Raw genomic sequence first — 27,920 nt, 5'->3', positions numbered from 1 at the left:
GACTTCGGGCCGGTGCGCCCGCCTCTCTGAGCACCCGTCTCTCCCGTGCGAAAGGAGACACGGAGGATGCCCTGTCAGAGGCCGCGGAGCAGGTCCGGATCCGATCCAGAGAGGCCAAAGGGACTCCCCCATCCCCCCCCCCCCCCCCTCCGTGGCAGCATGGGACCGGGCGGTGGGAGGACTGGGTGGGACGGTCGGGCCGGGTTTGGTTGGCGTGGTGACTGTTTCTATGGGGCCTTTTCTCAGGAAGGGTGCAGCCAGTCCTCCCTCCACCCCGCCTGCAGCCCCAGCGGGGGACCTGGCCCTCTGGAAGGGGTGTGGGGTGGGTGCTGATGGCTCGGGAGGAGGGGCCCAGGCCGCAGTCTCGTCTTGGCTGGGTGTGTGAGGGTAAGCACCCCTCTCGCCCCGCTCCCAGCCTCCGGTCCCTCCTCTGTAAAGTGGGGACACACCTCATGCTGGAGGGCGCGCCTGGCAGCCTGGAGCCGCTGCTTTGCATCTGGCTGGAGGGGGGTAGGGTGCTGGGCCTCTAGTTCCGCACCAGCCGGGGTGCAGGGTCAGCAGGTGCCCAGGGGGACAAAGACCGAGCCAATGGGCACAGCAGGCGGGGGGGGGGGGGGCAGGCTGCCAGGCCTCCTCCCTGACCTTGTGCTTCTTCCTGCCAGTGCTGCCTCGCAGCCAGAAAGCCCGGGTGGTCCGCCGGGGGACCCAGCTCCTCTCTTCTCGAAGCCGCCGGCACCGCGGCTGCACAGCCCCCAGCGGGCACGCCCCCAGCGGGCGGTTTAACCCCGCGGCCGGAGGAGCCTGAGTGTCCGCGCTCCGGCTGCCGTCGAAGGAAGCGGCTGTGCTGTGTGAGTGGAGCCGGGGGGTGAGGGGGAGGTGGTACCCGGAGCCTGGCTGGGCCGTGCCCCCTGTGCTGGTCGTGCGGGCGGAGCACTGTGCCTCCGTGGGGGTCCTTCCCAGGGGTCCGTGAGGACGGCCCCTCTCCGCTTCCTGGGCTCACAGGCTGGACGGGGGTGTGGTCAGGCTGCGTCTGGGGGCGTGGAGGTCCCAGGCGCCAAGCGCGCCCCACCCCCGCCCCCTTGGGTGAACTGCTTTGCGGTCAGAGGATGAGATGAGACAGAGACTCCAGGAGAGGGTTAGAAGCCGGTCTGCCGGCTGGGAGGAGGAGGAGGAGAGGGAGGAGGGAGAGGGGGAGGGAAAGGGGGAGGAGGAGGGGGGGAGGAGGGAGAGGGGGAGGAGGAGGGGGGAGGAGGGAGGAGGAGGGAGAAGGGGAGGAGGGGGAGGAGGGAGGGAGGGGAGGAGGGGGGTAGGAGGGGGGAGAAAGCTGTGGAGGGGGAAGGAGGAGGAGGGAGAGGGGGAGGAGGAGGGGGAGGGGGGAGGAGGGAGAAGGGGAGGAGGGGGAGGAGGGAGGGAGAGGAGGAGGGGGAGGAGGAGGGGGGAGGAGGCTGTGGAGGGGGGAAGGAGGAGGAGGAGGAGGGAGAGGGGGAGGAGGAGGGGGAGCAGGAGGGGGGAGGAGGGAGAGGGGGAGGAGGGAGGGAGAGGAGGAAGAGGAGGAGGGGGGAGGAGGGAGAGGGGGAGAAGGAGGGGGAGGAGGAGGGGGAGGAGGGGGGGGAGGAGGGGGGAGGAGGTGGAGAGGGGGAAGAGGGGGGAGGGAGGAGGAGGAGGACGAAGTTTCGTTCTCACCGTTGCCAGCTCCGAAGTGAGTGGGGGTCACCTCTCCCCAGGAGGCTCCCATGACGTGGCTGCCAAACTGAGCCGCACCCACTTCTCCCGGTGAGAACCGGGAACAGCCAGTCGGTGCGGCCAGGGGAAGGTGACACCCGGGGAGACAGAGAGAGCGCCCGCCCCCTCGCTCAGCTGCCCTGGCCACGCCGCCGCTCCCCCCCACCCCAGCCTCCCAACATTGTCCCTTCAGTGGCCAACATCTCCCCCGTGTGCTTTTAAAAAACGCGGTTTATTGGTTCCAGAGCGAGGAAGGGAGAGGGAGAGAAAGGTGGGAACGCCCATGATGAGAGAATCACCGACAGGCCGCCCCTCCTGGGGGTCCAGCCCACAACCCGGGCACGTGCTCTGACCGGGAATCAAACCCGCGACCGTGGTTCATGGGTCGACACTCAACCACTGAGCCACACTGGCCTTCCTCCCCATCCGCTCCTCCCCGCGCCTATCGGAATGGCCGGATGGGGTGGTGTCGCCCAGCGGCCAAGTTTTTCAAAGGAAACGAGGCCCGGGGCTGGCAGAGCAGCTGCTTTCACATCTGTTCCTTCAGCATCCTCCGCGGTTACTCAACAGCCTGACCCCGGCTGCCCTTCCCTGGCCCGGCCCTGGTGCCCTGGTTTGGGGGTCACGGGGGCCCTGCCAGCACGCCGAAGGTCTCCCCTCTCTCCTCTGGCACCGACGCGGGACCTGGGGGGACCCCGGCGGTAGGCCCCGGCGCCGTTACCTCTCACACGTTTGTGGGGTGGCTCTGCGGCTCACCCCTCCACCCCTTAGCACCTCGAAGAGGAGTGGGGGCCCCTGATCTAGCCTGTAACGTGTACCTGACCCCGGGCTGCTCTGCTCTGGACATCCCGCTCCCTGCTGTGACGAGATGGGTGGCCCTGAGCTCCTCCCAGGGGCCCCCGCGCACCCCGGGGCCCTGAAGCTGAGGGGACGCGATGGGTGGGAGATCGGTCCGGGACCCCAAGGCTGAGCCCGCCCCAGCGAGGTCACCCCCCAAACCCCCACCCCCCGGGCGGGTGCAGGGAACGCAGGCATTGGCCGCCCGGAATGGGCTGGGCTCCTGCCGGGTTCCCACTGGGAGAAGCTGGGTGCGGACCAGTTTGGCGGCCATGTCATGGGGGCGTGTCTGGGGGAGAGGTGACCCCCAGTCCCTCCCGAGCTGGCAGCGGTGAGGCGGCCTGGTCTGCACGGGGGCCGGGGGACCTGCTCCCGTGGGCGGCAGGGTTTGATCAGGGGGCTGCGTGGTGGGGGCGTCCCCCACGGGCTGACCAGGAGGTAGCGAGGGGCGGCAGGATGCTCTGCGCTGTTTTGTTGTGTGTGATGGTGTGTGTGTGATGGTGTGTGTGTGATGGTGTGTGTGTGATGGTGTGTGTGTGATGGTGTGTGTGTGTGATGGTGTGTGTGTGTGTGTGTGTGATGGTGTGTGTGTGATGGTGTGTGTGTGTGTGTGATGGTGTGTGTGTGTGATGGTGTGTGTGTGTGTGTGTGTGATGGTGTGTGTGTGTGTGTGTGTGTGTGTGTGATGGTGTGTTGGTGCAGGGGCGTGAGCAGCAGGAGGCCGGTCACCGGAGGCCGCCCCTGTGCCCGCCCCCAGCCCCGTCCCCTGCCTCAGACTGAGCGCGCTCCCCGCGGAGCTGACAGGAGTTCAGGGCTGCGTCTCCCTGCACGGCCGGGTCACACCCCGTTTCTCGGTGGACACCGGGCGGCGGGTCCCCCAGGAGCAGGGAGTGGGCACCCAGCGGAACGAGGGTCCCGGTAATGCTCTTCCTGGACAGGCCCGGGGCCCAGAGGAGGGGGCGACGGGCACTCGGAGGGCTTCCTGGAAGAGGTGGCACCCCCACTTGCTCAGGAGGGCGAATGGCATTCTCGGCTGCTGGCGTGGCAGAGGCCGGGGAGGGGAGGCAGCCGGGGGGCAGGGCCAGGGACCTGGCGTGCGGGGTCAGGGGGAGGAGCCAGGCTTTGGCCCAGGAGGCACAGCGAAACTGGGAGGGCCTTTTAAAAAAAATATTTTATTGGTTTCAGAGAAGAAGGAAGGGAGAGAGAGAGAGAAACATCCGTGATGAGAGAGACTCGCAGATCGGCTGCCTCCTGCGCACCCCCCCACTGGGGATGGAGCCCATAACCCGGTCCTGTGCCCTGACCAGGGTGAACTGTGACCTCCTGGTTCGTAGGTTGAGTCTCAATCACAAGCCACAGCCGCCGGGCCATGGAGGGTCCTTGCCCAGGGGAAGCAGGGGGCACAGGCAGGGACGAGGGATGGGGCTGAGGGGACGCCTGTGCCCTGGCACCGTGGCCTTGGGGGGGGGGGGGAGAGCCTCAGTTGCCTGGGGCGATAGGGAGGGGGCAGTGATGGGTGATAATCTCATCATGCAGCAGGGAGGGGCCCCACGCACCCCTGGGCGCTGCCTGGGCTGGGGGTGCAGACGGGCGGGGCCGGGGGGGGGGCGGGCAATAGGCAGCAAAGAGTCTGACGGAGGCCTCTGCTGGCTGCTTCCCAGCCCCCTCCCCTGCTGCCTCGCCGCCGAGCCCCCAGGACCCCAGGGGAAACTGAGGCCCGCAGAAGGGGGTGAGATTTGATTCCTGGCCTCGGGAGTTCTCTGGGGCTCTGGCCGTGTGGAGTGCGGGCTCCGGGCGTGGGCCCGGGCCTGGCCCCACTCGGCTGGGATTGGAGAGGCAGCGCTGGGCTGGAGACCGCGGGCTCTCAGAGGCGGATGGGCCCCCCACGACGTGGGAGGGGAAACTGAGGCCCGGGGCCGGCGTGTGAGCGGCATGCCAGGCCGCTCTCGCCGCTAACGGCGCATTAAGGATCCATTTGCTGCCCCCCCCCCGCCCCGGGGCTCCTAATGGAGGCCTCTGGTGTGCGGTTTATTTTCACTTTTTGTAAACGGCTCCAGCTTAAAGCTTCCAATTTCCATGAAGTTACGGGAGCCGGGAGCCGGGCCTGACGGCCCCCCCAACGCCGCTCGCCCGGCAGGGAGGGGGCCCCGCACCCCCGGGCGCCGAGCTGAGGCGCTGCCCCCGCAACGGCCGCCGCGGAGCAGGAAGTGTGGGTCCCGGCGTGACTCACCGCGTTATAGCCGGGAGCAGCCGCACACGTGGGAGCCGGCGGCCACCCGCGAGCCGGCCCGGCCCCCAGCCCCGCAGGAGAGCCAGGTAACGCGGGGTGCGGGGTGGGGGCGCCCTCTGCCCACGGCTGGGCCCTCGGGGACCACCAGACACCGCACCAGCCGGCAGGGGATGGACAGGGGGTGGGAATGGAAGAGGCTCGGGGGCCTCCTGGGCAGACAGCGGGGGGCCTGGCCCCTGGACAGAGGACCAGAGACAGCCTGTCCCCGGCGCCTCACCTCGCTGGTCCCCGGGATGTCGTTCGTCTGGTCCGTCGCCCCTGGATGTTTGGGAGTTCAGGGCTGTCCCAGACACCGACAGGTCCGCTCCGCTCTTCCCAGTGGCTGCCCACAGCGAGGAAGGCGCTGGAGAGATTTTACGAGGCTGAGAAAATAAACAAACAGCAGCTCCGAAGGGAGCATGCCGAGACGGAGCGGATGCTTGTCCCGCGGCCAGCGCCGGCCGCCCAACCGCCCAGCCCGTGGCCAGCTCCGGCCGCCGGCCGCCCAGCCCGTGGCAGCTCCGGCCGCCGGCCGCCCAGCCCATGGCCAGCTCCGGCCGCCGGCCGCCCAGCCCATGGCCAGCTCCGGCCTCCCAGCCCGTGGCCAGCTCCGGCCTCCGGCCTCCCAGCCCATGGCCGCTCCGGCCGCCCAGCCCGTGGCCAGCTCCGGCCGCCCAGCCCGTGGCCAGCTCCGGCCGCCGGCCGCCCAGCCCGTGGCAGCTCCGGCCGCCCAGCCCGTGGCCAGCTCCGGCCGCCCAGCCCATGGCGATGGGTCCTTCCGGGCCTCTCCGCCCACACGCTCCGACAAGTCCACATGGACACACACATGGGGAGAAGCGCCCTTCCCCGTCGCCCCCGGGAGTGGGGACAGTGGGCACCGGGGCTTCCTCCTCGGAGCCGCAGGCCCCTGGCCCCCGGCCTGGACGGGAGGCCGGTGTCTGGGCCTCTCGGCTGGGGATGGCGTGGCCCGTGGGCTGTCACTGGCTCTGGGCCGCGGAGCACAGCTGGGCGATGAGCGTGGTCTCTCTCTCGGGGGCCCCTGCAGCGTGGCCTCGGGGTGCTGGCCTCCGTGAACGGGCGTGCTCAGTTGTCAGCTAGGAACACGTTTCAGAAGAAGCCCTCCCTGATGACCTTGAACTTGACTTCATGATGCGCCTTTGCCGGGAGGAGGCTAAGGGAGAGACTGAGCTGCAGCTCCAGGAGGCTGGAGAGGAAGTGTGGAGGGCCTGGCGGCCGGCAGGAAGTGCGGGTCTGGGGGTGCTGTCGGGCGGGGGGCGGCTGCAGGTCTGCCCGCCTCCCGCGGGGCCCGGGCTTCCTGGGGTTTTCCTGTGGCCCGGGTGTGGTGTGGGTGTGGAGGAGGGAGGCTGGCACTGGTTCCGGATACTCGGCCCGAGAGGGAAGGTGTGGGTGTGGGGGCGTCTGCCGTGGTTCTCTGGGAAAGGAGTGGGATTTCGGGGTGCTGGTGCGGGGTGGTCTCGGAGGGCCTCGGTGCAGCGAGCCGTGGGGTGGGGCTGGAGTGGGGCCTCCACCCAGGCTTTGGGGGGGGCTTTTAAGAGGAGACAAAGGCCTGGCTTGATGTCGCTTTGGGGGCGCGGACCCCTCTTGACAGACTGGGACTGTCGCTTTAACGCCCTGTAGGGGTGGTCGGTGACTCTGGCCCCACCTGGCAGCGGGGAGACCGAGCCCAGGGGCTCTGTCCTGTCCTGGTCACCGAGTGAATGGCCTCAGGGTGTCCGCCCCCCCCCCCCCCCCCGCCCCGGCAGCTGTCCGTTTGCCGCACGCAGGACCCTGTGCCTGTCGGGGTGAGGCCGGTGGGGGAAGGAGCGTGGGGGCCTCTCGGGCAGAGTGGGGCCTCAGGCTCCCGGAGGGAGTCCCTGGCCTCGGTCTGCACCCCCTGGGCCGGGGCTGGGGCTGTCAGGGCCTCAGCTGCGGGGAAGTGACCGGCCCTTTGGATTTTCCATAACTTCTGTTTTTTAAAATATGGTTTTATTGATTTTTACTGAGGAAGGGAGAGGGAGAGAGACAGAAGCATCCACGATGAGAGAGAATCATGGGTCGGCTGGCTCCTGCACGCCCCCCACTGGGGATGGAGCCCGCAGCCCTGGCCTGCGCCCTGACCGGGAATCGAACCCTGACCTCCTGGTTCCTAGGCTGATGCTTAACCCCTGAGTCTGCCGGCCAGGCAGCATTTTCCATGGCTTTTCACCCCCCACCCCAGGGTCAGGATGGGGTGGCTGGTGGCCGCCCCTGCCTCCCTCCTCCCTTCTCTCTCCTCCCTCCTCCCTCCTCCCTCCTTTCTCCTCCCTCCTCCCGTCCGGGAGGGAGAGCGGGCGGGTGCTCTCTCACTGAGCTGACGGCCAGTCGGACGATAAGGCTCACCCTTCTGGGAAGCTGGGCCTCGGGGAGCAGGCCCAGGCGGGCTTTGGAGGGGTGGGTCTCGGGGAGGGGGGAGGAGGTGCTGATGGTGGACTGTGGGAGCGTTTACTCCGTGGCCTGGCCGGTGTGGCTGGGAGGTGGAGTGTTGGCTCAGAACCTGGAGGTCATGGTTCAGTTCGATTCCCGGTCAGGGCACTGGCCCCGGTTGCAGGCTTGATGCCCAGTCGGGGGCGCGCAGGAGGCAGCCCGTCCATGGTTCGCTCTCATCCTTGATGTTTCTCTCTCTCTCCCTCTCCCTTCCTCTCTGACATCAATTAAAAGGTGTTTTTAAGTTAAGAGTGAGACGTACGGAGCTGAGCGCTGGGAGTTGCTGGGGCGTGGGTCACGGGAGCGAACGAGATGCCGCGTCTGAGCACCCAGAGGTCGTGTGGAGGTCCCGGTCCCGCCCCCTCCAGCCAGAGCCGGTGACGCTGGCAGCCGGGGCGCCGGCCCCTCGGCTCCCTCCCGGCCGCTGCAGCGTGAGAGAGCCGGCCCTCCCCGTCTCTGCGTCTGTGCGATGGGCGCTGTGGCCCCGGGTCCGTGCCGTGGCCCCTGAGTCCGTGCTGTGGCCCCCGAGTCCGTGCTGTGGCCCCCGAGTCCGTGCCGTGGTCCCCGGGTCCGTGCCGTGGCCCCTGTGGGTCCGTGCCGTGGCCCCGGTGGGTCCGTGCCGTGGCCCCGGGTTCGTGCCGTGGTCCCGGGTTCGTGCCGTGGTCCCGGGTCCGTGCCGTGGCCCCTGTGGGTCCGTGCCGTGGCCCCGGGTCCGTGCCGTGGCCCCGGGTCCGTGCCGTGGCCCCGGGTCCGTGCCGTGGCCCCTGTGGGTCCGTGCCGTGGCCCGGGTCCGTGCCGTGGCCCCGGTGGGTCTGTGCCGTGGCCCCCGGGTCCGTGCCGTGGCCCCGGGTCCGTGCCGTGGCCCCGGGTCTGTGCCGTGGTCCTGGGTCCGTGCCGTGGTCCCGGGTCCGTGCCGTGGCCCCGGGTTCGTGCCGTGGTCCTGGGTCCGTGCCGTGGTCCCCGGGTCCGTGCCGTGGCCCCGGGTCCGTGCCGTGGCCCCCGGGTCCGTGCCGTGGCCCCCGGGTCCGTGCCGTGGCCCCTCGGTCTGTGCCGTGGCCCCCGGGTCCGTGCCGTGGCCGGCGGGTCCGTGCCGTGGCCCCCGGGTCCGTGCCGTGGCCCCGGGTCCGTGCCGTGGCCCCCGGGTCCGTGCCGTGGCCCCTCGGTCTGTGCCGTGGCCCCAGGTCCGTGCCGTGGCCCCGGGTCCGTGCTGTGGCCCCCGAGTCCGTGCTGTGGCCCCCGAGTCCGTGCTGTGACCCCGGGTCCGTGCCGTGGCCCCGGGTCCGTGCTGTGGCCCCCGAGTCCGTGCTGTGGCCCCCGAGTCCGTGCTGTGACCCCGGGTTCGTGCCGTGGTCCTGGGTCCGTGCCGTGGCCCCCGGGTCCGTGCCTTGGCCCCCAGGTCCGTGCTGGGAGGAGGTGCCTGGATGGGAGCCGCTGAGCAGGGAGGTGGCTGACGGCTGTCCTGCTGGGGTGCGGCTCTGCCTGCCTGTCCGTCCAGCCCCACAGCCTGCGCCCTGGCTGCTCCTCATTCCTGTTTCCTCCCCTGGAGAGGGCAGTGCCCGGGCAGGTTTCAGGGAGAGTGGCAGGCGTGGGAAGCACGTCCTGGGCACCTGAGACCCACAGGCCTGGGGCCCTCTGTCCCCTCCCGCCCGCCCCGGGCCCCAAGGAGGTGGCAGCGTGCCCACCCATAGCCATCGGCACCAGCTCCGCCTGCCGCTGCCCACGGGCATCTCAGGGCCCGCGTCCCGGCGTGGCCTTGCCCAGCCCTGGCGACACCGAGTGCGGAGCGGCTGCCAGGCCTGCCCCGTCCCCACGCGCCATCTCAGTGGACGGAGTGGCTCTCCGAGGCTTCCGTAGCTCTGAGGTCATTTCGCTGCCAGGACAGGCTGGGGGCGGCGGCAGCTTCATCCTCGTGGCTCAGGGAGAAGCCGGTCCGGGCGGCGTGGGCCCGTGGGCTGCGTGTGACTGTCCCCGGGCCCGGCCACGGGGTTTGGGCCGAGAGTCGCCTGTGTGCTCGGCCTGTGTCCTGGGAGCTGGCAGTGCATGGCCAGGCCTCTCTGGGGGTCCCTCCCGGGCAGTGGCGGGCCAGGTCCCTGTGCCGGGAGGGTGTGTGTGAGGGGGGGAGGGCAGGCTCTGCATCCAAACCGGGTGGTCTGGGCGGCCCCCCCGGAGGAGGTGGCAGCTGGCGGAGGAGCCTGCCAGGCAGAGGGCGCTCGATGGGGAGGAGGCAGTGCTCTCGGGCTGCCGTGGGCGGGGCCTGTTTGGGGAACCGAAATCCATCAAATCACGCAGCCGAGGCAGGCCTCGGGGGACCGGCCTCGGGGGACCGGCCTGGGGCGTCCGGCGGAGGAGCCTGCCGGGGGTGAGCAGACGGCCGGGCGTTCTTGGGGTCCTGGCAGGTGCGGGGGCTGGGGGACTGTCCCGGGGAGGCTCGGGATTGGGGTGGGGTGGAGGCCCCATGCCTGCCCGCCGGCCCTGCCAGCAGAGCAGGGGTCTGAGGGAGGACTGTGGCCCCGCGTGGGTGGGGGGCTGGCTCCAGGGCCGGCTATGGGGGTGCTCTGGAGCCCCGTGTGGGTGCCCCCTGTGTGGGTGCCGCCCCGGAAGCCGGGCTGTGGTTTGGGGGTGGTCGGCTGGGCTGCTTCCCTGCAGAAGGGCACTTCCGGGTTGTGCTGGCCGGGCCCGGTGCTGGGGAAGCCGGGGAAATGGGGTCCCCCCGGGATGGGGGCTGGCGATGGGGGGCCGGACTGGACCCTGGGTGCCGGGCAGTGGCTGCAGGCGCCGGGATGCCCGCGGGACTCTGGGAATGGCCAGGGCCTTCGGATTCCGGGTGGGGTGCCCTGCCCCCTGCCCTCTCTGTGGTCTGAGGAGACGCACGGGTGGGGGGGGGAGGGGATCAGGCCGGGGCGAGAGGGGCAGAGCTGGGCGGGCTCCTGGCGGCCGGCCTGGGGCTCTGCTCTGCCGTGGCCGGTGGGGTGGGGAGAGGAGGCCGGGCCACCTCGCTGCCCTGGGGGAGAGGCAGGAAGGGACAGGCTGTCTCCCCGACTGCAAACTCCCGGAGGGCAGGGCCTCTCCCAGCATCTCCCTGTCTTCTCCTCCCCCCACCCCCCTCCCCGCCGAGGCCGAGCTCAGAGCCGGTCCCGCACTGTGTGCCGTCCTGCCCGGCCAGCGCCTGGCGGGGGTGGGGAGCGGGGCTCCGGCCCAGGGAAGGGGCGGGAGGACCTCGGCCTGTCTGGCCGCGGTGGCCCAGGAAGTCCGAGGGAGCAGCTCGGAGCTGCCCTCCGGCTCCGGAGTCAGCTCTTCCCGGCTCCGGGGACTCCCTGCAGACGGAGCCCTCGAGCGGAGGCCCGGGAGGGCGGCTGCTCCTCCCCACGTGCTTCCCCTGGCCCTGGCCATTCCCAGAGGACTGGTCAGAGCTTTGCCTTGCGACGTGCTCAGGGGACCTTGATGGAGGAGGAGAGGGTTAACGTGGCCTGCCCGTGGCGGACACGGGCGAGGTGGCCACGTGTGCCGGCTCGCGGTGCCGGCCCGGCAGAGCACCCTCGGGGAGCGCAGGGCGGGGGAGCCTGGCCGGGGGTGGGCAGCCTGGGTTGGAGGCTCAGCCCAGCCTGTGCCCGGCGGGGACTCTGGCCGAGCGGGTTAGGGTCCCAGAGGGCTCCCCGGGCGGGGGTCAGGGTGGCAGCCCCACGTGCAGGCCGGTCCCAGCCCTGCCCTCTCGGCTGGGGGTGCTGCAGGGCTGGCGGGTCCCCAGCCTGCCTGGATGTCTGCCTTTGCCTCCGGTTGGGCCCAGAGGCTGCCCTGTTGTCTGGGGGGCTGGGGGTTACGCTCTCTCTCCTGTCAGCAGACCTGGGGGCTTAGGGTGGGGGCCAGCGCCCCCGGGAGTTCTCGCTGCCTCGGACCGACACCCCCACACACCCCTGACCCCAGTGGGTAGCGCTCCCTGGAGGCCTAACCGGGCACCACGTGGGCTGTCAGCCGTGCTGCTCCCCGTGGCCCTGGGCAGCACCCCGAGGTGCTGACCACGTGTCTCCGCCCAGAGGCCAGATCGGTCTCAGGCAGAGCGGGGCCTGGGCTCAGGCGGGGCAGGAGGCGCAGGTCCCGGGCACACTGCCAGCCTGATGATCCTGTCCTCTGACCAGGGTCCCGGGTGTCCGTGCAGCCCCGGCGCTCTGCCCACACCACCCCATCGGGCCCGCTCAAAGCCCTGCGTGGTCAGGATGGGAAACTGAGGCACGGAGGTCGTGCAGCTTAGATACTGGGCGCCTAAGACTTGTTTTCTTTCTCAAACAATTTAATGCATTTTTATATTTCCACACATAGATGCATACATGTGCCCCCCTTGCATCAACGAACATGCTAGGCACACATCTTCCCATGTCAGCATGCTAACCATACAGCCACGTTAGTCACCAACCGCCTTATATTGTCCTTTGAATTTTGCTACTGGTGTCGTTACTCACTTTATTTATTTAAAAAACCCACTTTATTGAGATACGATTGACATACCCAAAGCTGTACTTTTTCTTTACATTGCCCTGACGGGGTATCGGTCCCCTGACCTCTTGGTGCATGGGTTGACGATCAACCAGCCACTCATCCACCCTGGCTGGGCTGCCCATTTTTAAGGTAGACGGCTTCATAAGTTGGGAGATAAGTATACGTACACCTCTGAAACTATCACCAACGTTTAGGCCATCATCCATCATCACCTCCAAAGTTCCTTTTCCTCCAGCTGTGGTTATTTTCCCGGCAACACAGTCCGCCCTCTGAGAAAAGCGCGGAAGCGTCCGCAGTGCGGTGCCGTTAACTGGGGGACAGGGCGCACACAGTAGGTCCTGGTTTTCCGGTGAAAACCCTTTTAAAAATGGCAGGAGCTACATGACAACAGGAGAAACAGGAGCTGAGAGCCGGCAGGGATGGCTGACCGCTCCGGCCGGCGGTGCCGTTTCCCGGTCCCGGTCCCACCCGCTCCGGCCCCGCTGTCGCCGTGGGTTCGCTGCAGATGCCGGGGACGGCGCTGTTTCGGCCGCTGCCCCCCTCTGACAGCCGCACGGCGTTCCGTGGTCAGGCTGGCCCCGCTGTGCCTCACCAGCCCGTGGCCGTGGGCACGCCGTGTCCCGTCTTTGGCTGCCGCACACGTCACTTCACACACCCGGAGGCGTGAGCAGGAGAGCTCCTTGAGGCACATGTGCGGGTCAAAGGTCTGTGCCCAGCGACTGCGGTAGAGAGGGCTGACCTGCCTTTTGGTCAGCACCGCCCCACACCTGCCAGGGCGGGCAGTGCCGGGTTCAGACTCAAACTCACACCCTTCCCGTCTCCGTCCCCGCCCCCCCACACCTCCCCCAGTTCAGGGATCCCCTGGTCCGTCCCTCTGGGGGTCTGGATGCGTCTTCTCTCCCACCTCCCGCCCCCCTGCGCCTTGCTGTCCGGTGGCCCCGGGCGGGACTAGCACAGCGTGAGGCTCCCCAAGGCCAGCTGGGCTCCCCTTTCTGCCTTTTCCCTTCTCGAGGGGGAGGGATGGGAGTGTCCCCCCTAAAAGGCGGGCCGAGCGAGGCCGTGCTTAAAGGATGAGTCACTGACGGTGACATTTCAGGCAGGAGGTGTGTGTGGGCACTGGCCTTCCCATAGGCGTGGCTGCCTGTGCACCTACTGTGTGCAGCGCCCTTGCAGACACCCGGGGGGCTGGGCATGAGGTGTCTGCCTTCTGGGAGTGTGTGCCCGGAGCGCCCGCCTCCTGGCACCTGCCCTGGGGCCTGGCGCGCGGAAGGTTCTAGGGCCCCAGTATCTGTGTATGAATGAATGAATGAGTGAATGAATGGTTGCTTCTTCTCAAGGGGAATGAATGGATGAACTGTCATTGGAACTGGCACAGGAGGGTGCGGGCCGGAGGGACGGTCCCTGGCAGCAGGTGCCTGGCAGGCGGGGGGGGGGTGAGGGATATGTGGGGTGCTTGCATTTTAGAGAGGACAGAGGAAAAGCAGACGTGAGGGTTTGGGGTACAAAGAACACTCCCCTGTGCGCCCGCCCCCTCCAGAGCCAGCCTCCTGCGCGCTCCTGCCGCTGCTCAGTCCTCCCCCCGCAGCCGCAGCTGGGCCTGAGGTGTGACGTCACGTCTTTGCAGCGGGGCCGCCCCCACCCGGACCAGGTCGGGCACAGACCTGCCCGGGGCCGGGGAGCGGGCTGGAGGTGGAGCGCGGCCTCTGGTCCCCAAGCGGAATGGCAGCCTGTGGTCCCCGGGGCCGGGGCCGTCAGCTGAGGAGTTTGGGGGGCTGCCATGTCCCTGGGGGGCTCCCGCTTTCCCCCTGCCTGCTGGCTCTGCGGCCTGTCCCCCGGAGGGCGGGCCTGGGCACCCCGTCTCTGTGCCTCTGCCCCGGATGGGCCCCCGGCTCCGGGACTGGGCCTTCTCTCGGGCCCAGGGGCCTGTTGTCCTGGAGCCTGCCTGTCGGCCATCGTGGCCGGCGCCCCACTTCCCCGTCCGACTTGGGGGTTTGCCGATGAGCAGAGGCCGGGGTGTGGGTGCGCTGTGTGCCAGAGCAGCTGGCATCCCTCGGTTCCGTGAGGTTCCCCTACGTGCCAGGCCTGTGCTGGGCAGAGCAGCCACTGGCCTCCCCACAGCCCCCTCAGGGCCTGGGGTCCCCCACCTCCACTGGGGCCCAGCCCTCGAGCTCTCCACCGGCCGGGGGGCCGAGCCTGCACTGTGGGTTTTGGGGTTCGGGCGAGGGGACCGAGCGGCCTCCTCTCCTCAGGCTGCCGCCCCCACTTCCTCTTTCTGAGCCGCCAGCCAGCCCTGAGGCCGGGGTTCCTGCCAGCGCGGCCAGGGGAGGAAGTGGGGGGCCCTCGCGTCTGAAAGCGGGGGGTGGGCTCCGAGTCCCCAGGGCGTGGTAGGCTGGTGGCTGCCGGATTTCCCGAGTCCCTGAAGGCCCAATCCCGGGGGGTCATTGGAGGTCCGGGCCCCCAAATTTCAGCAGCTGTGGAACCCGGACCCCTCTGGGCAGCACCTGGCCAGGAGAGCCCAGCGGCCTGTCTCTGTGGGACGGGAGGCCGCGGTGTGTGGCGTAGCTCGGAGGGCTTCCTGGAGGGGGAGGCCGCCTTGGGTCGAGCTGGCTGAGGAGGCCGCCTGGCCTCGGCCTGGGCCCCCACAGGGCAGAGCCGCGTGTGGCCGGTGACCGCTGCCCCCACAGGCGGCTGTAGGGAGGCCAGGGGACACGCTTTACCGCCTCAGTGGGCAGGGCTTAAGCAGGACCTGGAGTCAGGTCCAGGCTAAGCTGGTAAACCAGACCCGGGCCGAGGCCTGGCCCGTGGCCCCTGCTGCCCGCCCTTCCTGGCGTGGCCTCCTGGGTCACCCCGGCCACTTTGTGTGTCTGCAGAGCCGAGGCGCCCCGAGTCCGGTCAGCCTGACCCCGATGCCCAGGAAGATGCCAGACGCACCGTGACCGAGGCCTGGTGAGGAGAGGCGGGCGCCGCGGTGCCCATGGGCTCGCAGGCCGCGGGGCCCCCGCCCCCGCCCCGCCCGCCGGGCCCGCGGAGGCCTGAGGCCTAGGCCCCGGGGAGGGTGCCGGCACAGATGCCCTCCCGGCCGTGGGCCCTCCTGAGCGGGCTTCCCGGGCGGCGGCGCCCCGGCCGGAGCATGCCGGCCAAGGGGCGCTACTTCCTCAACGAGGGCGAGGAGGGCCCGGACCGGGACGCCCTGTACGAGAAGTACCGCCTCACCAGCCAGCACGGGCCCCTGCTGCTGACGCTGCTGCTGGTGGCCATCGCGGCCTGCGCCGCCCTCGTGGGCATCGCCTTCGGCCGCGGGGTGAGCAGGCCGGCGGGCGGGCGGGCGGGCGGGCGGGCTTCCCGGAGGCGGGGCGCCCGGGGCCGCCGTGACACGTCCCCGCCTGTGTGCCGCCAGGAGCCCTCCGGGCAGCAGGCCGTGCTGGCGACGGCGTTCCTGGCGCTCGCCGTGTTCGCGGGGCTGTACGTGCTGGTGTTCGTGGAGCGCCTGGCGCGGCGCTGGCTGCGGGCCTCGGCGCTGCTCATCTGGGGCTGCCTGCTGGCGCTGGGCTACGTGCTGGTGTTCGACGCGCGGAGGAGGGCGGCCTGCGCCTGGGAGCAGGTACCGGCGGCCCCGGGCGGGGTGCTGCTCACCGCGGCACCGTCGTGGGCATCGGGTCCCCCGGAGGCCGATGGGCCAGCCCTGCCGCTCCCCGGGCTGTGGCTGTGCCAGTCCTCTGCCCGACGGGGTGGCTGCAGGTGGGGGCTCTGCCGGGTGGGCCGTCGGTCTGTCTGGGCCTCTGGGTGGGCCCGCACGTGTCCAGCTCAGAGAAGCAGAAGGCGCTGACGGCTCGTGTGCCAGGGAAGGCTGAGGGGTTGTCCCGAGGCCCCCTCAGGGCCACGCCCACTCCTCTGGGCTCGGCTTCCTCCGTGCCCTCACCCGGGCAGCCATGCCCAGGCCGGACAGCCGTGCCCAGGCCGGGCAGAGAGGGCCGGGTGGGTGCTGGTGGCGCGGCCGGCCGCATCGTGGGTGCCCGTGCAGGTGCCCTTCTTCCTGTTCGTCGTGTTCGTGGCGTACACGCTGCTGCCCTTCACCATGCGGGGCGCCCTGGCGGCCGGCGTCGTCTCCAGCGCGTCCCACCTGCTGGTGCTCAGCACGCTGATGGGCGTCTCCCCGCCGCCCGGCGTCCGGCTGTGGCTGCAGGTGAGGCTCCGGGGTCAGGGGTCAGGGGTCAGGGTGGGTGCAGATGAGGCTCCCGGGTCAGGGGTCAGGGGTCAGGGTGGGTGCAGGTGAGGGTCAGGGGTCAGGGGTCAGGGTGGGTGCAGGTGAGGCTCCGGGGTCAGGGGTCAGGGTGGGTGCAGGCGAGGCTCGGGAGTCGGTAGGGGCTATGGTTTGGGCTGAGAGCAGCCAGGCCTGTGAGATGAGTTGGTCCAGAGCCGGAAGCCCTGTTTGCAGCCCAATGGCCTCAGGGTGGGCTCTGGAAGCCCCATTCTGGGTGCAGGCACTGTCCTGGGGCGAGGCCTGGTCCTGGGGTGCCACCTGCAGGCTGGGCGTCCTGTCCTGTGTCCGTGCCGAGTGAGCGGCCTGTCTCAGTGTGGTTTCCTCCTGGCGGGTCTGGTGCCTGCTCCGGGGGCAGAGGCGGGCACTCTGGGCAGCCGGGCCGGGCCGGGGCCGGGCCGCCCTGACCGTGTCCCCGCAGCTGCTGGCCAACGCGGTGGTGTTCCTGGGCGGGAACCTGGCGGGCGCCTTCCACAAGCGGCAGATGCAGGGCGCTGCCCGCGAGCTCTTCACCTACACGGTCAAGTGCATCCAGATCCGCCGCAAGCTGCGCGTCGAGAAGCGCCAGCAGGTGGGCGCCCCCCTCCCCTGCGGGCAGCGGGGCCCCTAGAGCCGCTGGGCGGGGGCCACGCGGCCGGACAGCCTGCAGGCTGACCCCGGGGGCTGCTGGGACACGGGAGGATGTGTGTGTGCCCATTGGGCTGGCAGGCCAGCAGAGGGGGAGGGGGATGGCGGAGCAGAAAGGGGAGACGTGCAGGGAAGCCTGGGCCTGACATCACCCCACCTGTCCCCCTCCATCCCCCTCCGCCCCCCTGCTCCCCCCCGCCCCCCTCCTGTGCCCAGGAGAACCTGCTGCTGTCGGTGCTCCCGGCCCACATCTCCATGGGCATGAAGCTGACCATCATCGAGCGGCTCAAGGAGTGCGGGGACCGGCGCTACCTGCCCGACAACAACTTCCACAGCCTCTACGTGAAGCGGCACCAGAACGTCAGGTGGGAAGGGGCAGGTGGGAGGCCCCTTCCCCACTTCCTGCCTCCCTCCTCCCCCCTCCGGCCTCCGCCTCCCCCCTGCCCCCTCCCGCCTGGGCCTCGGACTGGGCAGCTGGGAGGGGTGCACACTGCGGCTTTGGCTGCCAGGCTGTCTCGTCTCCCTGAGCCTCGGTTGCTCATCCGGAGAATGGGAGCCCTTCCGGCGGGTAGGGGGCGGCGTGGGGGGCGGGGGCGGAGCTGACAGGCCTTGGCTCTGAGGTCTGCGGAGGTGGGAAGCCAGGGGCAGGGCAGGACTGGCTGTGAGCAGGTCCCTCACCCTCACCGGGCACTCAGCCTCACCGGGCACTCAGCAGCGAGGCGGGGCTGGGCGGGGGGTCGGGAGGCCCCGCACTGTGGGGTTTGGGCTATGGGCAGGCACAGGGGTGGCGGGACCCGGGTCCCTGCAGCCTGTCCGCACGGCTGCCCCTAACCCCCCGCCTGCCCCCCAGCATCCTCTACGCCGACATCGTGGGCTTCACACGGCTGGCCAGCGACTGCTCCCCCAAAGAGCTGGTGGTGATGCTGAATGAGCTGTTTGGGAAGTTTGACCAGATCGCCAAGGTCAGCCCGGGGTCAGGGTGTGTGTGAGGGGGGGTGACAGCCTGTGCGTCCCGGCCCCGCTGACCCGCCCCCTCGCCCCTCCCCGCAGGCCAACGAGTGCATGCGCATCAAGATCCTGGGGGACTGCTACTACTGCGTGTCCGGGCTGCCCGTGTCCCTGCCCACCCACGCCCGCAACTGCGTCCAGATGGGGCTGGACATCTGCGAGGCCATCAAGTAGGTGCCGGGTGGGTCCGGGCCCCGGGCCTCCTCCTGCCCCCCAGGGCACGGCGGGGGCGGTGGGGGGGGGGAGAAGGCATTGTCCTCGTTCTTCAGATGGGGAAGCTGAGGCTCGGCGTAGCAGCGAGCCTGGGTCACGCAGCCGCCGGCTGGGGTCCCCTCGCTGGGCCTGAGCGCCAGGAGCTCGGAGCTGGGGCTGAGGGTGGGCGGCCGGGCAGCGGGAGGCGCTCACAGCCCCGTCAGGCCCAGGACCTTCTCCGGGGACTGCGCCTCCCCAGCCCGCCCCCCCAGGCCACGCCCCCCAGGGGACCCCAGCCGGGCCTCGGTGAGTGAGGGACCCCCGTCTGCCCAGGCAGGTGCGGGAGGCCACGGGCGTGGACATCAGCATGCGGGTGGGCATCCACTCGGGGAACGTGCTGTGCGGGGTCATCGGGCTGCGCAAGTGGCAGTACGACGTGTGGTCCCACGACGTGTCCCTCGCCAACCGGATGGAGGCGGCCGGCGTGCCCGGGTGAGGCCCGCGGCTCTGATCCCCGCACGGGGCCTGGGGCTGTCGGCGGCGGAGAGGGACGGGGAGCCGGGGGGAGGGTGCTGGCTCTGGCTGTGTGCATCCTTAGTGCGGAGGAGAGGAGCGGGGGCGCCCTCTCTGGGCCCGGCCGCGCCCCTGACTCGGTCCCCCCAGCCGGGTGCACATCACCGAGGCCACGCTGAGCCACCTGGACCAGGCGTACGAGGTGGAGGAGGGGCACGGGCAGCTGCGGGACCCCTACCTGAAGGAGATGAACATCCAGACCTACCTGGTCATCGACCCCCGGGTACGCGCTGAGGCGGGGGGAAGGGGGCGCCCCGGGAAGGTGCCCTGGAAGGGGGCGCCTGCGGGTGGGAGTGAGCTCCCGTCACTGGGTGGGGGCTGGGCCCCAAGGATCGCCGCCCTGGGCCTCAGCATTCTTCTCCATGAAGTGGGATAACAAGCCCCAAGCCTCCCCCCCCCCCCCCCCCCCCGGACAGACGGGTGAATAGTCACTGGGAGTTGGTTTTCCATGCGGCCGGCACTAGCCCGGGATTTCCAAAGGACACATTTGAAAGCCGCGCTTTGGATGAGACTCGGGAAAGCAGGGGATGGCGGGGGGCCGGGGGGCTGGGGTCTGCAGGGTCAGGGGCTGAGATGACCCCGCTTTCCCATGGACCCCGTGGAGGGTCCCCGGGCTGCTCCCAGCCTGCCCCACGCCGTTCCTGCGCCCCAAGAGGCCGCTGAGCCCCTGGCTGCTGGTGAATCATCCTTGGGGCGCGCTCAAGAATGTCCGCCACGCAGGCTTCCGGCTCCCTCACTGGCCTCGGCCGTCCTCAGGCTGGCCCGCCCGCCTGCCCAGAGCCGCTCTGGCCCTGCCCCCCCCCCCCCCCGCCCCCGGGCGCAGCGGCTGTGTGCGGGGCCCAGTGCTCGGCGAGAGCCGCGGGCCGGAGCGAGGGCGGACAGCAGCTCTGTGCCCGCAGAGCCAGCAGCCGCCCCCGCCCAGCCAGCACCTCCCCAAGCCCAAGGGGGACGCGGCGCTGAAGATGCGGGCCTCCCTGCGCATGACCCGCTACCTGGAGTCCTGGGGCGCCCAGCGGCCCTTCGCCCACCTCAACCAGCGGGAGAGTGTGAGCAGCGGCGAGACCCCCGTGCCCAGCGGCCGGCGGCCCAAGGTGGGACCGTCCTCCCAGCCGGACCCCGTGCCCCTCGCAGGCGGCAGGGCCTCACTCTCTCCACCTGTGAAATGGGCGCGGAGGCCGCCGGCTCCCTCCCGGATTGGCCCAGGGATGGAGGCCCGGCATGGAGACTGACCGTGTCCCCTCCCCCAACCCCCCTTCCAGGCCATCCCTCTGCGGCGTCACCGCACCCCGGACAGGTAGGTGTGCCGTCCTCCCCGCCCGGCACCCCGCTCGGCACCCCGCCCGGCACCCCGCCCGGCACCCCCTCCAGGCACCCCCCCCACGCACCCCCTCCAGGCACCCCCGCCCGGCACCCCCGCCCGGCACCCCCGCCCGGCACCCCCTCCAGGCACCCCCTCCAGGCACCCCCTCCAGGCACCCCCGCCCGGCACCCCCGCCCGGCACCCCCGCCCGGCACCCCTGCCCGGCACCCCCGCCCGGCACCCCCGCCCGGCACCCCCGCCAGGCAGGCCGCCAGCCTCCTCGGCCCGGTGACGCCCGGGGTGTCTGATTCCAGAAGTGCGTCCCCCAAGGGGCGGTCGGAGGACGACTCCTACGATGACGAGATGCTGTCAGCCATCGAGGGGCTCAGCTCCACCAGGTGAGGGGCCTGGATCTCTGTGTGCCCTGCCCCGCGAATGGGCCCCCCGTGCCCAGGCCCCCCCCCCGTGCCCAGGCCCCCCCTGTGACCAGGCCCCCTGTGACCAGGCCCCCCCCGTGCCCAGGCCCCCCTCGAATGGGCCCCCCCATGCCCAGGCCCCCCCCTGTGCCCAGGCCCCCCCGTGCCCAGGCCCCCCCTGTGACCAGGCCCCCTGTGACCAGGCCCCCCCCGTGCCCAGGCCCCCCTCGAATGGGCCCCCCCATGCCCAGGCCCCCCCCGTGCCCAGGCCCCCCGTGCCCAGGCCCCCCCGTGCCCAGGCCCCCTGTGCCCAGGCCCCCCCTGTGCCCAGGCCCCCCGTGCCCAGGCCCCCCGTGCCCAGGCCCCCTGTGCCCAGGCCCCCCCTGTGCCCAGGCCCCCTGTGCCCAGGCCCCCCCCCCTGTGCCCAAGCCCCCTGTGCCCAGGACCCCCCTGTGCCCAAGCCCCCCCCGTGCCCAGGCCCCTGTGCCCAGGCCCCCCCCCTGTGCCCAAGCCCCCTGTGCCCAGGACCCCCCCATGCCCAAGCCCCCCCCGTGCCCAGACCCCCCCGTGCCCAGGCCCCCTGTGCCCAGACCCCCTGTGCCCAAGCCCCCCCCCCGTGCCCAGGCCCCCCGTGCCCAGGCCCCCCTCCTGGTACTGCCCCTGAGGGTGGCCCTGCCCCTGCCACCCCCTCCCCGGGGCACCCTCCCCCATCTCCCTGCCCTCCCCCGCCAGGCCCTGCTGCTCCAAGTCGGACGACTTCTCTGCCTTCGGGTCCCTCTTCCTGGAGAAGGGCTTCGAGCGAGAGGTGAGCGGGGCCGCCCGGAGGCCTCGGGCCCTGGCTGGTCAGGGGCGTGGGGGCGGACTGGGGAGCGGGGGGTGGGGAGGGTCCCCCCCATGGAGACTGATGAGAGCGGCCGTCAGGGAGGGGGAGTGGAGGCGGCCGAGGGGCCGGCAGAGCCGCGGGCCTCGCTGCCGGCCGCCCCCAGCCGCTCTGTGCCCGCAGTACCGCCTGGCGCCCATCCCCCACGTCCGCCACTACTTCGCCTGCGCCAGCCTCGTCTTCCTCTGCATCCTGCTGGTCCACGTCCTGCTCATGCCCAGGTCAGCCGGGTGGGCACACGGTCAGCCGCAGGCCGGGGTCAGGCGGGGTCAGGCGGGGTCGGCGGCCGGCAGGGGCGTGGCCCCCGGTTGGGGGTCAGAGGCGGCTGTTAGGAGCCCAGGTGGCCTCCCTGGCGTCCCCGCACCCGGAGCTCCAGCCCCTGGTTTTTGCTTTCACTGAGCGGCTGCTCCCCGGGGCCTGAGCCCCAGCCCCCCAGCCCCCAGGCGCCTCTCCCGCCGCAGCCACCTCTCCCCCACAGCCACCTCTCCCCCCGCAGCCGCCTCTCCCCCCGCAGCCGCCTCTCCCCCCGCAGCCGCCTCTCCCCCCGCAGCCGCCTCTCCCCCCGCAGCCGCCTCTCCCCCCGCAGCCGCCTCTCCCCCCGCAGCCACCTCTCCCCCCGCAGCCCGCTGCCCACACGGCCGGGCATCTCCGCGGGCCTCCTGCCGGTGCCGGCCGCCGCCCCCTCGTGGCTGCGGGACACGGAGCTCAGAGGCCCGGGCCACGCTTCAGCCAGGTGCACAGCACCGAGAGGAGGCCTCTGCCTCCCGGCCCTCTGGGCAGGGGGCGGTTAGGGTGGGGTGAGGTCACAGGGTGGGAGGGGTCAGGCCGCGGTGCAGGGCATCGGGTCCAGGGCGCGCTCGCTGACACACAGGAAGCGCGTCTGCGTGGAGCTTCCGCACCAGGCCCGGGCTCCTGCTGTGAAGTCACTGGTTTTTAAAATATATTGATAAAGATAAAAAATATATTGATGATCTCAGAGAGGATGGGAGAGGGAGAGAGAGAGAAACATCAATGGTGAGAGAGCAAATAATCGATCAGCTGCCTCCTGCATGCCCCACATTGGGGATCAAACCCACACCCCGGGCCTGGGCCCTGACTGGGAATCCAGCTGTGTCCTCCTGGCCCACAGGCCGATTCTCAGCCACGGAGTCACACCTGAGCTCCCTCCCTCCCTCCCTCCCTCCCTCCCTCTCCCCCCTCCCTCCCTCCCTCCTTCTCTCCCTCTCCCCCTCCTTCCCCCTCCCTCCTTTCTCCCCCCTCCCTCCTCCTTCCCTCCCTCCCTCCCCTCCCTCCCTCCCTCCCCCCCCCCCCTCCCTCCCTCCTTCTCTCCCTCTCCCCCTCCTTCTTCCCTCCCTCCTCCCTCCTTCTCTCCCCCCTCCCTCCTCCCTCCCTCCCTCCCTCTCTCCCTCTCCCCCTTCTCTCTCTGTGTACCTGGTGCAGATGGGGACCTGAGGTTTATGTCGGGCTCCGGTCTGGCCAGGCCCTGGTGCTGTTAGCGTGGCAGCTGGACACGGGGTCAGAGGGCACCGGGGTCAGAGGGCACCGGGGTCAGAGGGCACGGGGCTGAGTTTGGAAGAGCAGCTTGGGGGTGGGGGCAGGCAGGAGGCGGCCGTGCGCCTGAGGACCAGGTGCTGGTGGATGGGGGAGCGTGTCGGAGGCTTGGCCCTGAGCAGACACTCCCCCAGGACTTAGGCGTGTCCCCCTCTGCAGGACAGTGGCTCTGGGGGTGTCCTTTGGGCTGGTGGCCTGCGTGCTGGGGCTGGTGCTGGGCCTGTGCTTCGCTGACGAGCTGCTGGTGAGTGGGGAGCCCCGGGCCCAGCCCTGTGGGGGCTCATGGGTGTCCGAACCTCTGCCCCCCTGGCCCTCCTGCCTCAAGGGCGGTCACCGAGCCCCCCCCCCGCCATGCTTTCCCCCTGAGGTCCCCGCGCAGCTGTAGCTGTCCACACCCGGAGGTGGGCACGTCCCTCTGGGCACAGCACCCGCCGACGCTCCCCCGCTGAGCGAGATCTCGGGATCTCACGTCTGAGGGGGGCCCTTGGTCTGCCCTCCTCCCCCAGAGCCCCCGCCCCCCAGAGCCTCAGGCCGGGTCCCCGCGGTCCGGGGGCGGCGGTGACCTGGGCCTGTGTCCCCAGCGGTGCTGCCCGGCCTGGACGGCGCTCCGGGCCGTCGCCGAGAGGGTGGAGACGCACCCGCTGCTGCGCGTGGCCCTGGCCGTGCTCGCCGTGGGCAGCCTGCTCACCATCGCCATCGTCAACATGGTGGGTCCCCCTGCCGGGAGGGGCCCTGGAGGACCCTGTGCCCGCCTCCTGCTGGCAGGACAGGCCTGAGCCTGGGCCCTCCCAGGTTGGGCTCCTGGAGTCCCGTGGCCTAAAGGCTGCCCGTGGCAGAGCCTCTGCACAGCCGTGTGGCCGGGCTGGTGGTTCCGTGGCAGTGAGAGCCCTCCCACCAGTTCCCTGTCCGGGGCCCTGCCTCTGGGGCAATGCTCCGGGTCCATGTCCATGTCTATGTCCTACATCGTTCCAGGCCCCACCCCTAGCCAGGGTCTTCCCCACTGTCCCCTGGCCCCACCTCCGTGGCCCTGGCCCCACCTCCGTGGCCTGGCCCTGTGGACTGACACAGAGCTGGGCCCGGCGGGACGTGCCCCAACCACACGTCATGGGTCGTCGTCTCTCTCCTGCAGCCCTTGCTGCCCGCCCCAGCCCTGGCGCTGCCCGCTGGGAACCAGACCGGCCTGCGGGCCGGGAGCAGCTGGGAGCGGACCCCTTGCGAGCTCCTCCCGGTGAGTGCGCCCCCTGAGGCCTTTGGGTGACGGCTGGTCCAGGGGTTTCTCGGAGCCGGGAGCCGGTGGGTGACTGCCCCCCGCCCCCCAGTATCACACCTGCAGCTGCATCCTGGCCTTCGTCGCCTGCTCCGTCTTCCTGAGGATGAGCCTGGAGCTGAAGGTGGCGCTGCTGACGGCAGCCCTGGTGGCCTACCTGGCGCTCTTCCACCTGTCCCTGTGCGCGCAGGGGGCCTGCTGCGGCCCCGGCCCGGCCAACAGCACCGGCACCAACGCCACGCTCAGGTGGGCAGCCGCGTGGGGGTGGGGCCTGTGTCCGTTCCCCGGCGTTTCAGACCGAGCCCGGCGGGGGGCGCTGCGGGGGCGGCGGGGGGCACAGGAGGGCAGGGATGGCGCCAGGTCTGTGCTCCGGGGAGGGATGGCTGCCGGTTCTCGGGGAGCGTCCCTGGTCTCACGGCCCCTGGGAGGTCCGGTCTGGAGGCCAGTTTGGGGTGGGGACGAGGCTTTAGCCAGACAGGCAGGTGATGACTGTGGCCCAGGGGGCAGGTGTGTGCGTGTCCTGACAGGTCTGACATTGCCAGGGGCACGTGTGCGCGTGGTCCTGGGGCTCTGGGCCTAATTGGGTTGAGAAGAGGGACTAGAGGCTGGGCCAGGGAGCAGGACAGGCTGCCCTGCGGGTTGGTTGGAACCCGCACACCTGCCAGGGCACACGTCCGACCATCAGAGCCAGCGCCTCCTGCCCCCTCGCAGGCTGGGCTTCCCGTCCAGACCGGGTGTGGCTGTTCCTTGTCATCGGGGCCTCAGCTCAGACGTCACTTCAGGGAGGCCGACCTCTGACCCACACCCCTTTTCTCCTTTGTCTCGGTCACTGCACCAGACGCCGGTCTGGGTGGCTCTTCCCGGGGGGCACTGGAGGAGTCTGGGCCCCACACCCGTGTTTGGGGGTGAGAGCTGAAAGGGCCTGCTTCTCCCTTCCCTCCCGCAGCTCCCCCGCCTGCTCCTGGTCCGACCTGAAGATCATGGTCAGCTTCTACCTGGTTCTGTTCTACGCCACCCTCGTCGCGCTCTCCCGGCAGGTGAGTTCAGCGCCCACCTGCCCTCCACGGGGAGGGCCGGGGGCTGGGCCGCCTCCGACCTGGGGCAGCTGGTCCTGGGGCAGCTGGTCCTGGGGGAAGCCCTGGTCGGGGACTCGAGTGCCCCCCTGGCTCCCAGGAGGGGGGTGTCAGGCTCCCGGGCGGGCCGTGCTGCGGGGAGCAGTGCCCGCTCACGGGAGGACCCCGCCCGCTGCAGATCGACTACTACTGCCGCCTGGACTGCCTGTGGAAGAAGAAGTTCCAGAAGGAGCAGGAGGAGTTCGAGACCATGGAGAGCGTGAACCGCCTGCTGCTGGAGAACGTGCTGCCCGCCCATGTGGCCGCCCACTTCATCGGGGACAAGCTGAACGAGGTGCGGGCGGGTGGGCGGGCCGAGGCCGGGCGTGCGGCCGGCGCTGCGGGAGGGGCCCCGGGCCTGCTCCCCGCCTTGGGGGAGGGCTGACGGCCGCCCAGTGTTTCCTGGGGTCCTGGCCGCACTGAGGGGCCCAGGACGGGTGAGCTGCTGGCGCAGGGACACGGGCGTGGGTGCGGGCTGGGCGCCTCCCTCCCGGCGGTGCCCCCGGAGCCTGCCAGGCAGGGTGTGGGGTGTACCCGGCAGTGGTGAACCGGGGTCACCAGCTCCGTGTCGCCGTGTCCGACCTCTCCTCGGGGCTCTGACCAGCTCCGCAGACCCAGCGCGTTTAAGAACAGAAATCAGCCGGAGCCCGGCTCTTCCCGACCTCCTGACGGGAACTCCCGCTTTTGTTTTTATTTTAAAACGCGTTCACTGGTTTTAGGGGGGGGGAGAGGGAGAGGGGGAGGGGAAGGGAGAGGGGGAGGGGAACAGGGAACCCCGCTCCCGGCTACGGGCCGGGTGCTACAGGCCGCTCTCCCGCAGGACTGGTACCATCAGTCCTACGACTGCGTCTGCGTCATGTTCGCCTCGGTGCCCGAGTTCAAGGTCTTCTACACCGAGTGCGACGTCAACAAGGAGGGGCTGGAGTGCCTGCGGCTGCTCAACGAGATCATCGCCGACTTCGACGAGGTGGGCGCCGGGCGGTGGGCAGTCGGCAGGGGACAGCGAGCCCGCTCAGCGGGAGGGCACCCTCCGTCACAGCCCTCCTCCCCGCACTCAGTGTCGGGTCCTCTGGCCGCGATTCCTGCGGGGGATCCCCGCCTGCCCCCGTGTTGGCCTGGGTCGGGGGGCCCGCCCGGGAGCCGGAGACAGACCCGGCCTCCCCGGGGGGCCGTTACAGAGCGGGCCGCGTGCTCCTGAGCCAGACCAGAGGCCAGGCAGGCCCTGGAGGGACGGGACAGGCGGCGTCAGGGCAGACAGACAGGAGCGGGGAAAGCACACACTTGTCCATAGGAGCGGGCGGGCGGGCGGGCGGGCGGGCGGGCGAGCCCAGGGGGAGAAACGGCTTTGTCAGGAGGGCCGGGGCTGGCAGGAGCCGCCCGAGGCCTGGGGCAGGCCGCTCAGCTGCCCGGCCCTGCCTCTGCCCTCCAGCTGCTGCTGAAGCCCAAGTTCAGCAGCGTGGAGAAGATCAAGACCATCGGCAGCACCTACATGGCGGCCGCGGGGCTCAGCGCGCCCTCTGGGCACGAGAACCAGGTATGCAGCGCGGCGACCTCCGGCCGGTCACTGAGGTGGAATTCCGTCCCAGACCTGCCACCTAACGGGCCTGTCCACACCGACCCGGAGGGAGGGTGGTGAGGGGCCAGTCCGGGCCTCTGCGCGACGACACCCCCCCCCCCCCCCCCCGTGGGCCCCGTGCCCACACGATGCAGATCAGGGGGCTGGTGCGGGAACACGGGGTGCGGCCAGGCCTGACGGCGCTGTCCCCAGGACCTGGAGCGCCAGCACGCCCACATCGGCATCATGGTGGAGTTCAGCATGGCGCTGATGAGCAAGCTGGACGGCATCAACAGGCACTCCTTCAACGCCTTCCGCCTGCGTGTCGGTGAGCCCCGCCCGCCTCGCCCGCCTCCCGGGAAGGGTCCAGGGCCCTGCCTTCCCCAGCCCGGCAGCTGGGCCGTTGCTTTCCTTGCACACCACGGACATGAGACATCCCTATGGGCAGTGGAGAGTCAGCAGCTGTAAACAGCTGTAATGTCCGCTGCGAACCAGTTCCTGGCCGGCCGGTCACTGAGCCGCAGGCGGTGCCAGAGCCGCGGCCGGCGGAGAGGTTGGCAGTGCCAGGAGGAGCGCCCACTCGGTGCTGCGGGTGCCTGGGAAGCACCGTCCGGGCCTCGGGTTCGGGCCTCGTCCACTGTCCCGGGGGCTCTGTGGTTGTGGGGGCTCTGCAGCCTCAGTGACCTGCAGCTGCGCACGTCCGCCAGGCATCAACCATGGGCCGGTGATCGCCGGCGTGATCGGGGCGCGGAAGCCCCAGTACGACATCTGGGGGAACACGGTCAACGTGGCCAGCAGGATGGAGAGCACCGGAGAGCTGGGCAAGATCCAGGTCAGACTCCGGGACCGAGGAGGGGCGCTCTGGGCGAGGGGCCACCGCACACTGCGTGCCTGGTTCTCGTGCCCAGAGGGGCCCCGGGCACATTGCTGCTGGCCGTCTGCCCGCCCCCCGGGTCCCTCCCGCTCCCGCAGACTCGCTCCTTTCCTCCCCAGGTGACCGAGGAGACGTGCAGCATCCTCCAGGACCTCGGCTACTCCTGCGAGTGCCGCGGCCTGATCAACGTCAAGGGCAAAGGGGAGCTGAGGACCTACTTTGTGTGCACAGACGCTGCCAAGTGCCAGGGGCCCGGGCTGAACTGAGGGCTGCTGGGGGGGCCGCCCCTCCGCCCCTGAACAAGCCAAACCCGTGGAAGATGCAGCCGCCAGTCGCCATGGCCGTCGGAGGGCTGGCTGCCATCGCCTCCCCACAGATGCTGCAGGGTCTCCGAGCCTGCGGGAGAGGACTTCCAGGGCAGCTGGAACCCCGTGTGCTGGGGGGAACGTGGCCCCAGCCCAGGAAAAGGATCCCGCCTTCCAGCTCCGCGCTCAGGCCCGGCTGCTGCTGGCCTGTGGCAGGACC

At 70.8% G+C, this 27,920-nt stretch overlaps 1 protein-coding gene across 3 annotated transcripts; it reads left to right on the top strand.

Annotated features, from left to right (window-relative positions):
* Positions 1-662: 662 nt before the first annotated feature.
* ADCY7 (adenylate cyclase 7) lies at positions 663-27,802 on the top strand. Of its 3 annotated transcripts, none has more exons than XM_036440766.2 (26): positions 663-848; positions 14,653-15,083; positions 15,180-15,383; positions 15,804-15,965; positions 16,462-16,611; positions 16,884-17,032; positions 17,518-17,629; positions 17,718-17,845; positions 18,201-18,359; positions 18,531-18,663; positions 19,340-19,531; positions 19,700-19,734; positions 20,055-20,138; positions 20,889-20,961; positions 21,160-21,257; positions 22,747-22,831; positions 23,169-23,294; positions 23,717-23,815; positions 23,907-24,100; positions 24,801-24,891; positions 25,106-25,261; positions 25,787-25,933; positions 26,396-26,500; positions 26,735-26,849; positions 27,229-27,353; positions 27,515-27,802. In XM_036440766.2, exons 2-26 carry the CDS (start codon positions 14,850-14,852, stop codon positions 27,659-27,661), a joined length of 3,303 nt encoding a protein of 1,100 aa, XP_036296659.1. In that variant the 5' UTR covers positions 663-848; positions 14,653-14,849; the 3' UTR covers positions 27,662-27,802. The 3 variants fall into 3 exon arrangements, with proteins under 3 accessions (XP_036296659.1, XP_045438839.1, XP_045438838.1); XM_045582883.1 differs by lacking the exon at positions 663-848 and adding an exon at positions 4,762-4,875; XM_045582882.1 differs by lacking the exon at positions 663-848 and adding an exon at positions 9,527-9,650.
* The last annotated feature ends 118 nt before the right edge of the window (positions 27,803-27,920 follow it).

This window comes from Pipistrellus kuhlii, unplaced genomic scaffold (assembly GCF_014108245.1).
Source record: "Pipistrellus kuhlii isolate mPipKuh1 unplaced genomic scaffold, mPipKuh1.p scaffold_m20_p_17, whole genome shotgun sequence".
Classification (NCBI taxonomy): Eukaryota; Metazoa; Chordata; class Mammalia; order Chiroptera; family Vespertilionidae; genus Pipistrellus; species Pipistrellus kuhlii.
Note: the sequence above shows the minus strand (reverse complement) of the source record. Positions and strands in the feature narration are given on the sequence as shown.